The sequence below is a fragment of the Sander lucioperca genome, chromosome 20 (genome assembly GCF_008315115.2).
Source record: "Sander lucioperca isolate FBNREF2018 chromosome 20, SLUC_FBN_1.2, whole genome shotgun sequence".
Lineage (NCBI taxonomy): Eukaryota > Metazoa > Chordata > Actinopteri > Perciformes > Percidae > Sander > Sander lucioperca.
This window is the reverse complement of record NC_050192.1, coordinates 19,743,367-19,763,719: the sequence shown is the minus strand read 5'-3', so window position 1 is coordinate 19,763,719 and position 20,353 is coordinate 19,743,367. Positions and strand designations below refer to the sequence as shown.

Here is a 20,353-nt window from a genome sequence, read left to right as displayed (position 1 = left end):
ATGTGCACCCGCTCTACCAACTGAGCTATCTGGGCGCCATGGTGCATCACTTTAAACCTAATTATCCTGTGTCTGCTATCTATTGAACTCTGAATGAAGCCACTGCCTCTTTATTACTACGAGTTAACGTAGTGAACATGTCCCTGTGACATACGCACCAAACGAGAGAAAACCTTCCTCACAGCTTGTTGCACATCGTTTCACACTGAGGGAACATGTTGTTCAGCCCAGAAACCGTTGCTAAACGGTGCACACAGGTTTGAGATTGAACGTACCCCAGGTTTTGAACTCACCTGGTGTGATGTCACTTCCTGTCTGAGCCAGGTCTGAACCCAGAGCTAGACCGACACTGAACTCAGAACATCACAGATTCAAAGTCCAAAACCACCAACTCACCAACGGCCAGCTAGAACCAGAGAAACTAGAACCAGATCAAACCAGCTAGAACCAGAGAAACTAGAACCAGATCAAACCAGCTAGAACCAGAGAAACTAGAACCAGATCAAACCAGCTAGAACCAGAGAAACTAGAACCAGATCAAACCAGCTAGAACCAGAGAAACTAGAACCAGCTCAAACGACGTAGAACCAGAGAAACTAGAACCAGCTCAAACGACGTAGAACCAGAGAAACTAGAACCAGCTCAAACGACGTAGAACCAGAGAAACTAGAACCAGCCCAAACCACGTAGAACTAGAGACACTAGAACCAGCCCAAACCAGCTAGAACTAGAGAAAATAGAACCAGCCCAAACCACGTAGAACTAGAGACACTAGAACCAGCCCAAACCAGCTAGAACTAGAGAAACTAGAACCAGCCCAAACCAGCTAGAACCAAAGAAACTAGAACCAGCCCAAACCACGTAGAACCAGAGAAAATAGAACCAGCCCAAACCAGCTAGAACTAGAGAAAATAGAACCAGCCCAAACCACGTAGAACTAGAGACACTAGAACCAGCCCAAACCACGTAGAACTAGAGACACTAGAACCAGCCCAAACCAGCTAGAACTAGAGAAACTAGAACCAGCCCAAACCAGCTAGAACCAAAGAAACTAGAACCAGCCCAAACCACGTAGAACCAGAGAAAATAGAACCAGCCCAAACCAGCTAGAACTAGAGAAAATAGAACCAGCCCAAACCACGTAGAACTAGAGACACTAGAACCAGCCCAAACCAGCTAGAACTAGAGAAACTAGAACCAGCCCAAACCACGTAGAACCAGAGAAAATAGAACCAGCCCAAACCACGTAGAACCAGAGAAACTAGAACCAGCCCAAACCACGTAGAACTAGAGAAACTAGAACCAGCCCAAACCACGTAGAACCAAAGAAACTAGAACCAGCCCAAACCACGTAGAACCAGAGAAACTAGAACCAGCCCAAACCACGTAGAACTAGAGAAACTAGAACCAGCCCAAACCACGTAGAACCAAAGAAACTAGAACCAGCCCAAACCACGTAGAACCAGAGAAACTAGAACCAGCCCAAACCACGTAGAACCAGAGAAACTAGAACCAGCCCAAACAATGTAGAACTAGAGAACCAAACTCAGTTAAACAGTTAAAGTATTTTTCTATGATTTTACATTAGCATGGTTCCACAGCAGGTGTTACATTAGAGTAATTTAAATACAACATGCCAGTTACAGGGAGAAAATAAAAATAAAACTGCAGTTAAATACTTGCACTTATGCCGTTATGACTTCTACTTCTACTACATAGTACTTCTACTACTGCACTGCTGCTTCCTGTACACCGTCACAGAGGTCTTACAGCCGTCCCTGTATGCACATCAGCTGTAATAACACGGTATAATGAGCTGATGAAGCCCATCATACTGCTGTTAAATCAACCAGCCCCCCAAAACACACACACACACACACACACACACGGCTGCAACCGTTACCATGGAAACAAGCTGATGAATAATTGAGGGGAAGAGAGCGACCCTGCACCGTACAAAGAGCGATTTTGAGAGATGAAAGAAGTGTTCACACCACACACACTACACACACACACACACACACACACTACAGGTTATCATCACAGCCTCAAGCATTTCAAAATAACCAAATGAGAGTATAACACTGACAGTGTGTGTGTGTCAACACCCACAAGTTAAACCTGCGGGTTTGAGTAGCATGACATCTCTTTATGTAAGCGTACACACACACACACACACACACACACACACACACACACACACACACACACACACACACTCTGACGGTGATAATAACAGTGTTCTAGAGAAGGAAGAGGACGTGTAAACCTTTAATTAGTGCCAAAAGTCACAGTCAGACTGTCAGCTCTACGTGTGTGAGGAACAGATGGGACAAACCGACAGCTCTGTTATCACTAAACCAAGAACACTTCAGATCAGCAGCTCGATCTCTGACTCAGCTGCTCTGTGAGACACTTTGAGAAATAAAAACCCTGCTTGAAGCTACTGTTACGGAAAATGCTACATTTGGTAAGGCCTTACCAGGAATATAATAATATGGGGAATATACTGTTTACACAACCCGTATCAAATCAGGAATATTGTCATATTCGGAATAATAGTGTATTAGTGTGCGTGTAAATGTACTCAACGTTTACTGACATGAAGTTTTTTGGGAAGTTTCCATACTACGACTACTACTACTACTACTACTACTACTACCACCAGAAGAAGGATCAGCGATTCCTCCAGTATTTCTTCTCAAATAACGAAGGTAAAGCATGTGGGCTCCGACAGGACTTAATGGTGCATTCATGTGCACCGCCTTAACCCAAACTGTGCATTCAATTGCACCTCATGAACTCTGAGGAACTCAAACTGAAAGTACCCTTCTGCCATCTCGTGGCTCTTATTGTGGCATTTTTGTCCCTGTTGAAAAACAATGTTTAAAACGAAAGTCAAATCGAATCATGACACCCCTGTCTATGTAAAAAGCAAACGGGACAGAAAATGAACTTCTGTGATTGAGTTCTGATGCAGCTCTGGGCCCATTCATGTCCGTCTCTGCAGCACTTTAAGGTTTTCTACATCACAAGGTTGAACTGTGGATTTAGGAGGAATTAGCACGTCATTTTATTTAGCAGTTCTTTAATTTAGGAGAACTAATTAAACATCATATCCAAATAATGAGGGCAAAGTGCTCTGAATCCCAGGACGCCTACAGATTAATTAAGGCGAACTTGTGCAGATTTCTGCTCTACTTTTTCCCTCTGTGGTTGTGTGCGTTCAGAGAACACAGCCTCCAAACTAACAGGAATCCCAGCTAATGAAAAAGTGTGAAACGTGGGACTGAAGAGTCTAACACACATTCACACATGGTGAAAAAACAGGTGCCTTGTTGATGACACAATGCCAAGAACACGTTTTTTTTTGTTGCTTTTAACATATTTTTTTACTTGCTCAATTTGACCAGAATCAGATAAACCTAGCACTACCACCTTGCTGTTGTATGTCTGTCCAAACCAGAGATTGTAAAAATATTGGACGTAGCATCTGTGACATCACCCATTGGTTTGTGAACTGCCGCTTTGAAGCCAGCAGTTTGCATTTTGGCCGTTGCCATCTTGGTATTTTGGAGCCAGAAGTGAACATATTTCGACAAAAGGGCAGAGCTGGGGAGGATGACGTGTCTAAGCCAGTGTTATGGTTTCAATGACGCTGTGCTAAGCTAAACGCTAAAGAGGGAAAGTCTTTCAACCCTTCTGACGCGAGTCATCCAGATAAACGCGGTCCTACAGGTACTGGCGCCGTTCATCTGCATGTACGGCTAGTTGAAAATCGGCGACTTTCTCTAAGTTACCAGCTAACGCAAGCTAGCTTGGTTGGTAGGCAGAACGCTGAACAATACATTTTTAGGCGACCAAATTGTTCCAATCAACTTTGATGAAGTGAAAACACACAGTGAGATGGTCAAAATTTAAGATGAAACAAGGAAATCAGCCAAAAACAAGTTCAGGTCTATTTTAATGGCCCCAGTGTTAGCATGGTTAGCATCGCTAAGCCTCTGTCCTGATTGACAGGTCCTAAAGCATCCCCTGCTTTATCGTCTGGACCCTGTTTCCCTATGTTTTTGTGTCTAAGCGTCTGATGGGAACAACAATCTTTGACAGTGGTCCAGTATTAAGCGAGATCGCTGCAGTAGGCAGAGGAGAAATAAGCTACAATGTAAGTTAATAGGGCAATTGTACAGCTTTTATTTACCTTCACAAAAGTGCTCGTTTTGCCGCTGACAGACTCAGATTAATATTCTAAATGTCTGACAACATTATGGAAAGGATTTTTAAGGAGGTCGACCTTTCTGTTAAAGAGTGACATCCTTTTGTTAAACATAAAAACATCCGCGAAATTTAGTTCACTAAACCCACCAGACTCCATGTAAATAAACAGTAATTTTAGCATCGTAAAATACACTTCATTCAAAGTCGACAGAAACAAAATAAAACTATGAAAAGCCGTTTTGGGTCGTCTTTCCACTTTTCCAACCATCACAACTCTATTTTCGATGGAAATAAACACATAGTTTATCGATTTACATGTGGAAATATGTTGGCTCTATACACGCTAAAAGTACAGTTTTTTTAAATGGAGTCTGGTGGGTTTAGCGCTAGCGACTTCAGAGCTGTTTCTGGTTAAACAGAAAGGTCTCAAAGAGGTTTTAAAGGTCTATCTCTGTAGGGATCCTTTCCATAATGTTGTCAGACACTTAGAATATTAATCTGAGTCTGTCAGCGGCAAAACGAGCACTTTTGTGAAGGGAAATACAAGCTGCACAATTGCCCTATTAACTTACATTGTAGCTTGTTTCGCAGCTGCCGACTGCAGCGATCTCGCTTAATACTGGACCAATGTCAAAGATTGTTGTTCCCATCGGCCACTTAGACACAAAAACATAGGGAAACAGGGTCCAGGTTAAAAAAGAATGGTAGTTACCCTTTAAAGTCTAAGTGGACGTTATGTCAAATTTGAAGAAAACCCCTCAAGGCGTTCCTGAGATATGGCGTTCACAAGAATGGGACGGATGACCCGAAAACATAATGATGAACTTAAAATGCTAAAATCAGACAGCCGACCCTCCATTCAGCCGCCTCGTTAATCTCCATCATGTTTAACACGGGACCAGTTATGCTAATAAAGTCCTTATTTAAAGCCTTAATTAGCACATTTTTTTCTATGTCAACAAACTGCTGTGAACTGCAGCGGGCTGAACTCTGCAGAAAAGTCAACATGGTTTCACCTCATTCATGTGCAAATTTATGCATCATAATGTTTCAACGTGTAATGAGATCGACAAGCGTACAGAGAGAAGATGGCTGGCAGAAACAAGGGCAGCTGTCTGGTTATAAAAGGAGGTAGGGAGGCCTACAGGTGACACACAGGTGACATCACTGATGGAGGCGGGGCCACAGGCTTCAGAGTGACACCTGTAACTATGAACTGTCACTGCGGTCAAACATACGGGGTTCCCACACATTTTCATGGACAACATTTCAAAACTCTTTCATGACTTTTCAATGATCCATAACAAAATGTCCATGACCACTCGGTATAACCCAAACAGAACTATAAAGTATACTTTACTTCAAACATTAATTGTTGTATGAAAACAAATAGTAACCTTTATAAATATTAAACAGTTGGTTATGTTCATGTGTTTAATGCATTTGATTATAAACTCATTTCTGGTAGGGCTGCACAATTAATCGCAATTGTATCGAAATCGCCATATGGACTAGTGCAATATCCAAATCGCAGGGGGTCGCAATATTTGTTAATGGCAAAATATATGTCCATCCGTTCTGAATGAAGTATTGTGATGCTGCAGAGACGTCCCGGACTACAAATCCTATCCTACAGACTACAGAAAACATCTTTGTTTGGTACAGATCCTCGCAAAAATCACACTATAATCAATTTAATTTCTTTCAATGTTAATAATTTTCAATGAAAATGAGAATAATGATACAAAAACGATCATTCCCTCCAATATCGTGAATCATATCGCAATCTTAATATCAGTCAAAATAATCGCAATTAGATATTTCACTCATATCGTGCAGCCCTAATTTCTGGATGCAAATTTCAAAAACATAACAGGGTTTGTCCTTCATAGAGGAATTGTTGGCGTCTCTCCAAAGAGGTTTTAGGCAGCACCAAATGAAAACCACCAGTGCCAAAATGATAAGAATGGAGAGAGAAAATAGCAATTTAAATCCTCTTCAACTATGTTTAATAGCAATTTACGAAACAACAGTTGAAAAGCAGAGCATAAACTGGAATAGGAGCTCTTATCTCAGGCCTTACGTGATCGCACACACGGACACGGAGGAATAAAAAAACATGATGGACTCTTCAGAAGCGGTCATTATCTTCACTCAAGCTGCGATCAGCCTGCCCAGGGACTACGGGTGAAAATTAGCTCTTGAGCTAAAACCTGGTACTATGCATCTCTCCTCTTGAGGTTAATGTTTATTGTACGCTGTCCCTGTTTCTCTAAATAAATAAAATTTAAAAAAAATTAAAAGTTTCTGCGCGGGAAAGTCGCCGGACGCCACAATCTTCTGAACATAGTCATACTGAGAAATCCAGAGACAGTTGTGTGGAGCTGATAGTCTTAATTAGCTTTGTAGCAACTCATTTGGCAACGGCTTGAATGTAACGGACGTTCATTAATATCAAAAAGTTACGCACTAAAGCTTTAAAAGCCATCTTCTAACCGTATACAAACTGGGAACTATATTCTCAGAAAGGCGAAGCACTGCTACTTCTGTTACTTGGGCGGAGTGATTTGCTCGCAGCACCTGAGAAGCCCCGTGGTGAGGAGCAGAGAGTAGCAGTGCTTCTCCTTTCTGAGAATATAGTTCCCAGTATGTATACAGTTAGAAGATGTCTGTGTCTCATGTGACCTTGTTATTTGTACACGCTGTGACTACAAATCACAACATGTAAATAGGAACATGTTGGCGTTATTTTGTCACTTATTGGGAGCAGTAGGCTAGATGGAGCCGGTTACCTCCAGGATCTGTGCTAACCAAGCTAGCGGTGGGGGCGTCAGACAGAGTTACAACACGCACAGAGATGAGAAGGGTATGTATGGACTTATCTAACTCTGGGGGAGACGGTGAATAAGCTAAAGTCCCAATAAGTCTGCGTGTTCCTTTAACACCCACTCAGTGCACATCCTCCATCCATCCATTCCACCTGTCAATGAATACAAACCCAGCACCTTCCTGCTGCGAGGAGAGACGCATCTAACCACTGTGCTGCCTCCCAAATGAAAACTAAAATAACGTCAGTGCAACTGGGGCTTAAAGCTCAATAACATTTAGAAGCACTGAAGCAAGTGTGGAATTAAAGCTAAATACCAACAGCAGTTACGACTAATTTAGGCTTTTATTTGGACGTCAAACTGAAAGTAAGTGCACATGAGATGTTGCTAAAAATCCCTCGTAGCACAAGGAGAAAAACAACTACAGTGACAATAATGTGTGGAACAACAAGAGGATATCTCTCGAGTTCTGCTGCATCGATTTTAATCCTTTTTGCAAAGTGTTCATCATGAGTCCACCAATGTGAAAGGAGTGCAATGTTAAATCAGTGGAGAACTCTTTTAGGCAATTAGTTTAGTGGCAAAAACAATAATTGGTAACTATTTTAATAATCAGTTAAATGTTTCATCATCTTGAATATAAAGATTGTTTTTAAGTCTTTGTAAACTGAATATATTTAAGTTTTGGACTGTTGGTCGGAGAAAATAAGCAATTCAAAGACGTTTGAAGACAGCTGTGAAAATTATTTTTAAGACCAACCTTAAGATGCTTGTAGGGCTGCCACCTCTTAGTCGATTAGTCGACTAATCGGTCGTTTTGGTCTTAGTCGACTAAGATTTCTTTAGTTGATGAGTCATTTTTTATGCTTATTCATGCTTAATTACTCATTTCCAAGAAACTTATGAGCACATTTCTGGTAAACACAAGATTTAAAGTGGTGCTTTTGCAGGATTAATTGTGGAGAAACTCAGTTTTACAGATGGTTCATTAACTACATTTATATTGTGCTTTTCTAGTCTTAACCACCTCTCAAAGAGCACAGCTCTGTCGATTACATCAACTAATCGATTAATCGACAAAATCATATAAGCGTTAGTCGACTAAGAATTTCTTTAGTCGAGGACAGCCCTAGATGCTTGAGGTTACACAGGCCGAACTAGGCTAAACCAATGCCTGGCTAAAAAGAGAATCAGGACTAAAATCACACGGAGGAAGGTCTGATGAGAGAGAGTGTGTCTCTGGGTTAGCCAGTCAACCGGCCTTAAATTGCCTTCATATAGAATTACACGCTGTGCTAAACACACACAAACCGACTCACTGCTAGCTGGTAGCTGCAAGAAATGTCTCTTGGCAGCTCTGCCACACAGAGACGAAGAAAACGTCATTTCTCACACAGAAATAATAAAGTTCAGTGTCAGTTATTAGCACCGAAACACATCCAAACACTCACAAATGCTGTTTCAAATATAAAATGTGAAATGTACACAAATGTGCTTCCTACAAAGATTCACAGAGCCGTTGGATTGACAGTATTTGTGAGCTCTTCAGCAGCAAAACAGCCACATTTGTGCACAAGCATCGAGCGTACTGCCGTTCAGTTGATTCAGGAACATCTGAGACAACAAGGTCGGACACCAACGTGAATCCTTGATCATCTGCTCGCAGCTCGCAGTGCTAGCTAACACTTTGATCAGTGTAAACAGTTTAGTTCAAGTCCTGTTGCAGATTTCTCTCTGGAGGGAGACAGATGAATGTGTGTGAGCTGTGAACCAGAGTTCACCCACAGAAACTAAAATATATTTCTGAATCTCATTTAAGCTCAGAAGACATCTGAGAAAAATTCAGCAGATAAAACAACAGGCATGTAAACATTTAGATGTGAGGAGTGTATAGAAAATACACAAATACAAATTAATACTTTCAGGCTAAGTTACTTAAATTTACTCTGCAACTAACTAAGTCTGCAACTAAACCTGCAACTAGCTCAGTCTGCAACTAGCTCAGTCTGCGACTAACTAAGTCTGTAACTAAGTCTGCAACTAAACCTGCAACTAGCTCAGTCTGAAACTAACTAAGTCTGCAACTAAACCTGCAACTAGCTCAGTCTGAAACTAACTAAGTCTGCAACTAAACCTGCAACTAGCTCAGTCTGCAACTAGCTCAGTCTGAAACTAACTAAGTCTGCAACTAAACCTGCAACTAGCTCAGTCTGAAACTAACAAAGCCTGCAACTAAACCTGCAACTAGCTCAGTCTGCAACTAAACCTGCAACTAACTCAGTCTGCAACTAACAAAGCCTGCAACTAAACCTGCAACTAGCTCAGTCTGCAACTAAACCTGCAACTAGCTCAGTCTGAAACTAACAAAGCCTGCAACTAAACCTGCAACTAGCTCAGTCTGCAACTAAACCTGCAACTAACTCAGTCTGCAACTAACAAAGCCTGCAACTAAACCTGCAACTAACTCAGTCTGCAACTAACAAAGCCTGCAACTAAACCTGCAACTAGCTCAGTCTGCAACTAAGTCTGCAACTAACAAAGCCTGCAACTAAACCTGCAACTAGCTCAGTCTGCAACTAAACCTGCAACTAACTCAGTCTGCAACTAACTAAGCCTGCAATTAAGTTAACTGCAGACTAGGTTAATTGCAGGCTTAGCTAATTGCAGACTTAGTAGCAAAGGATATATTTTCATATTATAGCGTTTTATTGAAAGAATGTAGGTTTTTGAATAATTGATTATGTATATGATTACTGAGTGTGTAGGAAGGGTGTGTTAAACGAGGCATCTGTAATGTCTTAAACATTAGACTAAAAACGGCTGATATGGATATTGTGATGTGGACTGTGAATAAGACTGGCCAGATTCAGTGGCTAAGTTTAAAAGGCAGGAGACCACGATCAGTACAAACAAGTCAAAGGTACAAGACGTGACACGTTGAGGAGAGACCACAACTCCCACTGAGCCAGAAGCATCTAATCTGAGAGCTTAACAGCCTGTCGTGGCTAATAGCAGGCTGAAGTTAAAGAATGAGCTTTGCAGAGCTCACTGGATAAATTAAATTCATTTGGGCTACATTTTGTATCCGTTTGGCAGCCATATTGCAGAGTTTTTTCTGTCTGATTACATCATGAATGTATAGTAAGAACTGGATACAGCGATCGAGACAGAGCCCTGTTCAATCCTATGAGAGTTGCTCAGTGGCGCATGAAGCCATCATCGAGCCAAAACCATGTACCGCAGGCGCACTAGATACCTCCGCCTGCCGAGCCGGCTACTTCCAGTTTAGCGCTCTGCTAACTTGAACGGGCATTAATTAATTTAATCATGCAGCTCTTCTAGACTTTCCAAATGTTATCGGAACCGAATGGATCAAATTCTGATTGTGAAACAAGTAATTTCGCAGGGGTTGTGGCACTTAAAAAATATGTATTTACTGATTTACAGACATCTCTTTCGCCATGTAAGTCCCCCTCCATGGCATCAAGTAACGGACATAGAAGTTATATGACACAGAAAATAGTAAAAGATGTATATCCCAGTTACTTAAACTCCAAGGTGATGTCTTTAAATGTATTGGTTTTGTCAGTCCAAAACCCCAAAGATATTCAGTTTAATATGATTTTAAACAGAAAAGAGCAGGAAAACTCCATATTTGAGAGGCTGAAAACAGCATTTTCGGCCGTTTTTGCATTTAAAAATTAATCAATAATCAAAATAGTTGCAGATGATTTTTTTTGTCGATTGACTAATCGATAAGTCGACTGATCGTTGCAGCTCTAATGTAAAGTTAAAAGGTCTTATTCATGAAGTTGCACTTGATTTAAAAGATTACAAACTTGTGAAGAATATTTTTAGCCTCTCCGTGTGAAACATTCTACTTTTATGTCTGTTGCTGTTATGACTCCTGCTGACTGCTGACTCTTACAAATGCACTGCATGTAACAATCCCACTTTGCTGCCTACGTTCGGTACTTCAGTACACATTTTGAGTAAGAAATGAGGCCCGAACCCCTACACCAGAACCTGGAACAACACTATAGAGCAAAAGATTGGAAGCAGAATCAAAAACCACTAAACTGTGACAGAACTGAAGGAATAAATTGGACAAATGTCTGAACCAGAAAGCAACAATCAGACCAGAAACAACAAGTTATAACCTGGAGCTATAACCTCCAGTTTTACGTGATACCTGAGTTAGAAAACTTCAACAAAATAAGAATTAAATGTATTTATGTTGCCAAAAAAAGCTGTGAAATTTGGTTTGTGATGTGCTTGTGGTGTGTCTGTCTGTGTGTGTGTGTGTGTGTGTGTGTGTGTGTGTGTGTGTGTGTGTGTGTGTTTCTTTCCCACATTGTCCACATTCCTTTCCACAGTCAACACTTCCTCCCTTGTTATTACCCACAAACCACCTGGCCGCCCTGTCACCTGGATACCTGAGTGTGTATATGTGTGTGTGCGTGCGCGTGTGTGTCTGTAACCGAGCAGCGCTTCGCTACCGACCTTCATCTATAATACAAGACCTTACACACACACACACACACACACACACACACACACACACTCAAGGCTACTTCATAATCTGTCGATCAGCTCCTCGCTCGCTCTCTCACAGCAACACAATAAAACAAAGACCCTCTCTCTCTCTCTCTCTCTCTCTGCTCTTTCTCTCTGCTCTTTCTCTCCAGGAGTCACTCACTCAGTAGGTGTGTGTTGTACTTGCTGGTGTAGTAGTAAACGTCTTCGTAGCCTTCCTGGTAATCGTCATCCGCCCGGTACCTCCTCCCTCGCCTCCTCCTGCCCAGCAGGCGCAGCAGGGCCAGGAACCGCTCCATCACCACCAACACCAGCCGCAGGAGGTCCAAACTGGGCCAACCTGTGCCAGGCTAGGCTATAAGCTTACAACAATAACGACAGGAGCTAACGGAAAGCAGTATTCCACAGAGAGAGAGAGAGAGGGAGATCAGGTTTCCTCCTCACTTCTGCACACACACACACACACACCTCTGTATGTCACACGCACACATGTCCACACGTTAGCTAGCTTGTAGAGCACACACACACACACACACTCAGTCACATGCTCTTTGTATTCTCTGCTCTATCTGCAGCCTCCCTCTCCTCCTCTGTTCCTGTCTTCTTTCGGCTGTTGGTGCATCTAGCCGGGCTCGGCCAATCACAGGGCTTGCAGCTCACACACACACACACACACACACTCTAACACACCACTCCTCCATCTCAGCACTCCATTGTGTGTGAATGTGTGTGTGCACACTGTAAATGTGCACTTGAAGAGTCAGCAGGGAGGAGGCGAGATCCCTTCCTTCATTAGCTCCTTCCATCCTCTGTTGCATCCTGTCTTCCGTTATTTTTCCTTCCTTCCTTCCTTTGTTCCAGTGCTTCCTTTTTTCCTTCCTTCCTTCATTATTTCCTTCCTCACTCTATCCATATTTTTAGTTTCCTTTCGTACCTTCCTCCACCTCCTCCTCTTCACACATACTTCATTCCAGTGAGGGGGAGGGGAGAGCTCTTCAGGCGTGTGTGTGTGTGTGTGTGTGTGTGTGTGTGTGTGTGTGTGTGTGTGTGTGTGTGTGTGTGTGTGTGTGTGTGTGTGAGAATTCCAGAGAGCGGTCTGTAATTGAACACTGGATGAGAGGAGAGGAAACAAGGAGAAGAGGAGGAAGAGGAGAGGGAGCAAAAGAAAGAGAAGGTAGAGCGGAGGGAGGCTAGGAAAGGAGAAGAAAGGGAGAGGAGAGGGAACTAGGAGAGGAAGATGAAAGGAAATGTGAGGAAAGGAAACTAGGAGAAGAGAAGAAGAGGGATGAAAAGAAAGAGGAGGAAGAGCAGAGGAAACTAGGAAAGGAGAGGAGTCTAGAAAAGGAGAAGAAAGGAAGAGGAGAGGGAACAAGGAGAGGATGGTGAAAGTAAATGTGAGGAAAGGAGACAAACAAGGAGAGGAGAGAAGGCAAAAGAGGAAAGAGGAAAATAAAGAGGAAGAAGAGGACAGGGAAAAAGGAGAAAAAGGAGGAGAGGATGATGAAAGAAAGGGGAAAGAGAGGAAACTAGGAGAGGAGACAAGCAGATGGGGCTATAAGCAACATGGCATCATGACTTTGCGTAAACATACACGCCACTTTCCTAAACTCAAATGGCGTGTTATCTGTACGCATTTTCAGCTATCCACGTGTATGTCTACGCTGTATACAGCGGACGTAAACATACACGCCACATGGCGTCGCCACGTTGCGTGTTATCGCGAGAACGTGACGTACTATCGCCAGAACAACGTCGCGCGTGTAAAAAAAAAAACAAAAAGAAAAGAAAGGTTGGGTTTAGGAAAAGAACACAGGGAAGGCTTTAGTAACACAAAAAAGCGACAAAAACACGGAAAATAATGACAAAAACAAACGGTTGGGTTTAGGAAAGAAACATTGGGGAAGGCTTAAAAAAAAAAATTTTTTTAAACGGCTGAAAATCGCCACACGCGGGACGCAGACCCAGCTCTCCTGGGTGACAGTCCTGTGTTTTACCCAGCCTCCACCGCAACCTACATCCCTTTATACTACTCGCTATGTCGAAAATTCACTCATCATGTAGGTCAATGGCGGGCGAATTGCGTTGATAAACACGCTAAAAAGCGATTATGCGTCTTGATAACACGAACATGAAATCAGTCTGCTATAAGGAACATTTACCCGCTGGGTGCCGTTCGTTTGGGCAGATGAACACCGCGATCATGCTTGGGTGCAGTGTTGCCAACTTAGCGACTTTGTCGCTAGATTTAGCGACTTTTCAGACCCCCTTAGCAACTTTTTTTTTTTAAAAAGCGACTAGCGACAAATCTGGCGACTTTCTGTAGAAAAGTCACCAGTATTGTCCAGCGACAACGCAAGGTATTTCTCTCCTGTAGCCGCCAAAACAGTCTTCTGTTCTGTGACCGAGGAGCAGCGGAGCAGCCTCTTCCCTCTCTCCTCATGTGCAGCAGCTCTGCGCACAGTGTGCAGGCAGGTAGAAGGGGAGGGGGGGGTCAGGGTGTGCGGGGGCCGGTGTAGGTAGGAGAGACAGCGGGACGCGACGGGAGAAAGACGCCGCTGAGCTGGCCTGGCCCTGGGCAAGCCAGCCTTCTTTGAGAATTCTTTATCGATCTTTTTCCCTCCCTTTGTAGAATTTCTTAGAATTTTTTACTTCAAAGATCGGCTACCTATAAGTAATAATTATAAGGTAAAATAAATTCCTGTATTGAATTTGTGATTATTTGGCTAAAGAGTTCTATTTCTTTCTATCTACCTTGCTGACACAACCACTAAGCTTTACGCAAATGATTGCGTAATGGCGTCAACAATATGCAAATGAGCGTATGACGTCATCTAGCGACTTTTAGCGACTTTTGGAGCTGGTGCTAGCGACTTTCATTGGAAAAGAGTTGGCAACACTGCTTGGGTGCGGACTAGGGCTGCACAATTAATCGCAATTTTATCGAAATCGCAATATGAACTAGTGCAATATCCAAATCGAGAGGGGCGCAATATTTGTTAAAGGCAAAATATGTGTCAAACCGTTCTAAAATAAAGAATTGTGGTGCTGCAGAGACGTCCCGGCCTACAAATCCTCTCCTACAGACTAAAGAAAGAATCTTTGTTTGGTACAGATCCTCGCAACAAAAATCACACTTTTTCATTTTTTCAATGAAAATGAGAATGATGATACAAAAATGATCATTCCCTCCAATATCGTGAATCATATCACAATCGCAATATCAGTCAAAATAATTGCAATTAGCCCTAGTGCGGACCACAACAACCGGATGGTTACAAACTAACTCTGGTACGCTTCGGTACCGTTTGTTTCTGGTGGGAACGTGATCCGGCCTCCATCCGACCGTACTAGCAAGTGTACTCGCATAGCCAGCCCTTCCTCCACAGCGCTGCGGAGGAAGGTCTGACTAGTCCACACAGCATTCTGGGATGGGAGAAAAACGTGCTCTGGGTTATTGGCATTTCTTTAAACCAATCACAGTTCTCTTGGGCGGGGTTAAGCGCCAAGTGGAGCAACAGCGCCTCTGCAAAATAGGTGGAACATCGTTCAAAGGTTGTTTTATACACAGGGAATATTGAACTTTAGCTATACTTTCAAAAAAAAAAAAAAAAAAAAAAATCGCAAATTGAATCGTAATCGCAATATCTGGTAGAAAAATTGCAAATAGATGTTTTCCCGCCAAAATGTTCAGCTCTATTAAAAAGCGTAGGAAAAAAAATTAGGATGTCACAACTATCATGTTTTCCCAAATGTAGCTCAGCGTAAATTCTGTCAGGGAGACTTCAATTACGTTATCTCTCTTCTCTTTAACTGATCAGCTGGTAGGTGGGTGTTACGGTTCTGTATACCCAAGGGTGTAAATCCCAGGGGGGTCGGGGGGGGTCAGGACCCCCCCCTCTTTCTAAGGGTTGTCCCCCCCTAGAAATATCATTAAAACAATGCTGTGCATTGTAAATAACATAATGATGTATACTTAAAATATCTGTGTAAGTAGTAAAACAATACGAACCCCAAAAATGCTTTTTAAGTTTAGGAACATTTTGAGTCCCCCCTCCTTTGCCTCACAGTGGTTTGGTCCACTGCCTGCTGTACGTCAGGAATCGGATCGGCTCTGTCGGTACACGATCCGTTCTGCCTGCACGATCCGTTCTGCACATGCGCAAGATAATACTGTTTTACGTATCCATACGACCTGCACGTTCTGTTCCACGCTAGCCTATGGCTAGCCTCCACCGGGAAGCTAACGTTAGTTTAGCTAACAGCTAATTCGGCTAACCGCTAGCTGACAGCTAGATTCAGTCTAAAATAACGTTAACTCAAACGTAATGGGAAAAGCAGGCTACAGCTAAATTAAGACTTCACAGTAATAACAATAAAGACAAGTATTGAGTGATTGTATTTTAAATGAGCACAAGTAAAGTAGAACTGACGTAACAGCTGTTATATATGTTAGCTGTTTGTTATATATGTCAACGTTTATTTTCAAGTTTTATTTTGAGGGTCTTTTAAAGTTATTACACAGGCAAGCTAACTAACGTTAGCTTGCCTGTGGAGGCTAACGGCAGTTGAGTTAACGTTATTTTAGACTGAATCTAGCTGTCAGCTAGCGGTTAGCCGAATTAGCTGTTAGCTAAACTAACGTTAGCTTGGCTGTCGACCGGAAGCGTGGAACAGATCGTGCAGTGTCGTAAATCCTCGTACAACCGCGCATGCGCGAACATTTTGCGCATGTGCAGAGCGGATCGTGCAGGCAGAACGGATCGTGTACCGACAGGCTCGACTCACAGTCACAGTCACATCGGTAGTGGCAGGAACGTAGTAAGTAGGCGGTTCAAGGCTATTTTATTCACATTAAACATCGGATGAAGTTGTTCTTTTCTCAAATGGAAGTGATGCTGAGTAATTAATTAATTAGTTATGACAAAAAGTTCGCTATGTTAGTGTAATATAATGTAACGTTACCTAGCTTGTTTAATAGCTTGTTGGATAGAAATGCACCCACTACAACTAACGTTAACGCTAACTAACTATATATCCTCTGTCCCAGACGAAACCTATTATTTATGCGGAGGACGCAAGATCATTTTATAATTATAATATGACCGCGTGGTGAACCTATGAACCTAATTCACATTTGATAAGCTTCACTAGTGGCTCACTAATTTACATTATGATCAGCTAATTTAACAAGTGTACAAAAGTATTGTATTTCTTTTATATGGGGACACTTTTTCAAAATAAGTCATTATGTTTTAAGGTATTTTTGTGGCTTGTGTACACATGTCCTCTACGAGTATAATTGTGGCTGTATTATTTGTGTCCCCTTCAAAAATTGCTCCTCAGAAATGTTATGTTTTTTGTCCCCCCCTACTGTTAGATCAGATGTACGCCCATGTGTAAACCAATCAGAATTGGGCATGTATGTTCAAGCCAATCACAGCATGACTACCATGTTTTAAATCTGTTCTCTCTCCCGTTTCTGTCAGTTGTATTTTCAGACGAGAGTGCGACCCGCCTCCTCCCCTTCTACCTCCAGGCATTTTCGACACGGTGTTCTCCGTCTTCTCCCGGCTGACGGCTCGTTTTTACGTCTACGGATTTTTCTCCCCACCACCAGTGTCTAGATTCCATTGGGGGATATGTTTGGTTTTCCTAAACCTTAGAATTGTATATATACCCCTTTTACAATGGAGTCTAAGCTCCAAAGTTATGTATGTACTTACTTTGTTATATCTTACTAATAAATGTTTGCATATCTGCAACGAAGCCTCTCCTGATTGAAATGATGTTAACGGCTTGAAAAATATTAATGTCCATTAACATTAATATTTACAGTCTATGGGTCAAATGCTCCAAGTTTACAAACTCATCAACTGATTCAGACCAAAGCAAGCGAACTATAGGTGGGAAAACGCCCTCAGACAGCACTAGGGCTGCACCATATTGACAAAATGTGATATTGCGATATTGATTATGAATATTGCGATATCGATATTAATTTCGGTATTTTTAAACATATGTAAAATTACAAAAGTTACAGGAAAATGCATCAAAATAGATTCATAACAAATACAACAATGTTTATTTCAACTGACGGTCATATTGGACTGGTCCAACATGAATAAATAAATAAGGACCATGTCTACAGAACAGGACATGTTCTACTGGTTGGACAGTATATAATATATAAATAAAGAGAACAGGACATGTTCTACTGGTTGGACAGTATATAATATATAAATAATGAGAACAGGACATGTTCTACTGGTTGGACAGTATATAATATATAAATAATGAGAACAGGACATGTTCTACTGGTTGGACAGTATATAATATATAAATAAAGAGAACAGGACATAACTGTTCTTTCTCTTCTCTGATTGGTTCCGTTTAGTTGTCTCTATCTATTTCTTCACTTACACTGTCACTAACTAACTAAAACAAACAAAAAGTGCCAAGGTAAAGTGAATTCAAGTAATGTGTGCTCTATACACAAGAGAAAGAGGGAGGGAGTCCTGGGCTCCAACATGGCCACTACTGGCTCTTCCTGTGTTCAGTCAGGCTCGTTGATGCATCTGTGGGCGTTTCTCTGCGGGCAGCTTTAGAAATATGCACACACGTGGTACGCTCCATAGGGTTTGTCACGTAGTGGCCCCGTGCGCTGACGTGCACTAACATGTGGAAGTGGCACAGTAACCACGGTAACTGGCCGATGAAACATGATCATTACAGCGTTTCAAGCTCTAAATCAAACACAACTAAGCCACACAGCCAACAGACGGGACGCAGCGCTCCACAAAATAAACTAAATATTGCATACTTATCGCGACACTTTTGATATAATATTGCACAACGTGATATCGCGATAACGATATTGAGTCGATATATCATGCACCCCTAGACAGCACACACATAAATAGTTTCGCAGCAGGGTCTAGCTGAGCCTAGTCAACTGCTGACCATCAACATGTCCACGTGGGTTAGAGATAGCCTGGCACAGCAATCTGGCTCCATCTGGGCCCCGTGTGGATCTGGTAATGAGGCAGAGGAGAGCTACAAGTCAGCCCCATGTGATGCAATAATCTCCAGGCCCCGTGAGGCTAAATGCACCACCCAAAGATTAATAATCGTGTCCAATTAATTGACTTGAAATGATTAAAGGGGACCTCAAGTGGGGAGTCTGCAATCGCCTCATAACGTATGAGAATTTGATCACAAAGGTCACATTAAAAAGTGTAACCATGGCCTTACATGTATGCTCTGGAGGGAACGGACTAACTTTGTTGTTAAATTTAAAGGGCTTGTTGATTGGTTACCATAATCTATGCTTTCCCACGTTGTATACTGTGTGTTTCCCCCCTTTCTTTCTCAGTCATGTAGGCTGCCCAACTGAGGCTTATGGATTGCAGCTCATCCAGGAAGCTCCCAAATGCGGCATGTTGGCAGAGGAAATAAGAACCAGATCGTCTGTGGAGAGCAGACTGTGATCAGAACATTATAATCATGCACACAGGAGGATGAAGAACCAGGTCACTGAATGTTTCATCCCAAATATAATCAAAGACACCAGAAAGATAAAAACAGAGTCAATCTGTTGGTGTTTTTGAACAGAAAAAATACACAATCTTCGCCAAGTTTTAAAAATATCAGAGACTCTGAGGATGCTTTTACATCTAGCCTGTTTGGATCTGTTTATTGTGTCTAATTTGGTCTGGAGTAAAAGCTGTTAATTGAACTCTGGCGCGGTTTGTTTGTGGTCTGAAAGCAAACAGACGAACCACAGGATATTTCAAAAAAGAAGAACTCTGTAAAGGCGATTATAATCGTACATCTTTTATCCTACTCTGTGTACTTTGGCATTTCATTAAGTCCATTAAAAAGTGTGTGACGATGAGATCAGCAATATTTCTGTGCAAGACGCCTCTCGGCAAGCAGCCAATTTGCAGTCTAATAAAACCAATAATGTTCATAATCAGAGAAGATGAATCTACGAACCATTAAAGACTTGCTGTCAGTCGCCAGAACTTCATTTCACAGGACATGGGCAAAACTAAAAAGAATTCAACGTACACGTCAAGTAAATGTTTCCCAAAAGATGGTTTCTCTCATTTTAGATAGTTCTAATCATGCTGATGTTTATTACTAAGTGTTCATTTTGTTGTCAAGTTTGGTTATTATTAGGGATGCACCAAACCCAGATTTTTAGGGTTCGGCCGAATACCGAATCCACTGGTTAAGATTCTGCTGAATCCGAAACCGAATCCTCCTCTCATATTGAAGTTGCTGCATTCTGGCTGCTGTCTGTAGATTCCTTCATGCACAACTCGTATTCTACCGGATGTTTCATACCAGATGTTGTAACAGCGGTGATGTTGTGTATAGTTTAGGGTCCTCGCCACCACCAGACTAATCAGCATTGTAAATGTAACATGTATCTGGACTTGAATGGCCTTCTTTTGACTGAAAGTACTGCCAAACTACACTTTTTCTGCTCACGAGTTCCATTTTCACTTTCTCACAGCCTACTGCATTGAACCACCTACGTAAACACCTTCCTGTAATCAACGACGCCGTCATTACGGAGACCAGCGTAGCGTGCGTAGTGCAAGCGTAGGGTTCGGTGGAAAAAAATTCTAAGGTTCAGCAGAAACCGAACCCCATCAAAAAGCCCAATATTCAGCCGAATCCGAAGCCGAATCCTGGATTTCAGTGCATCCCTGGTTATTATTGGTTATTTGATGCTATAAAAGCGAGTTGAAACGTCATGATTG

The 20,353-nt window shown here is 42.1% G+C and overlaps 1 protein-coding gene across 6 annotated transcripts in view; it reads right to left on the bottom strand.

Annotated features, from left to right (window-relative positions):
- The window catches only part of grip1 (glutamate receptor interacting protein 1), a 101,796-nt gene that overhangs the window by 59,557 nt on the left and 21,886 nt on the right, over positions 1-20,353 (bottom strand). For 3 of the 6 annotated variants that reach the window (XM_035995895.1, XM_035995896.1, XM_031296986.2), the window contains exon 1: positions 11,746-12,051. The exons of 1 other annotated variant lie outside the window; for it this stretch is intronic. In XM_035995895.1, coding sequence (XP_035851788.1) covers positions 11,746-11,881 — 136 coding nt within the window. In that variant the 5' untranslated portion in view covers positions 11,882-12,051. Of the gene's footprint in view, positions 1-11,745; positions 12,054-20,353 lie in introns of those variants that run through there. 2 more of the 6 variants (XM_035995901.1, XM_035995902.1) reach the window with 1 other exon arrangement.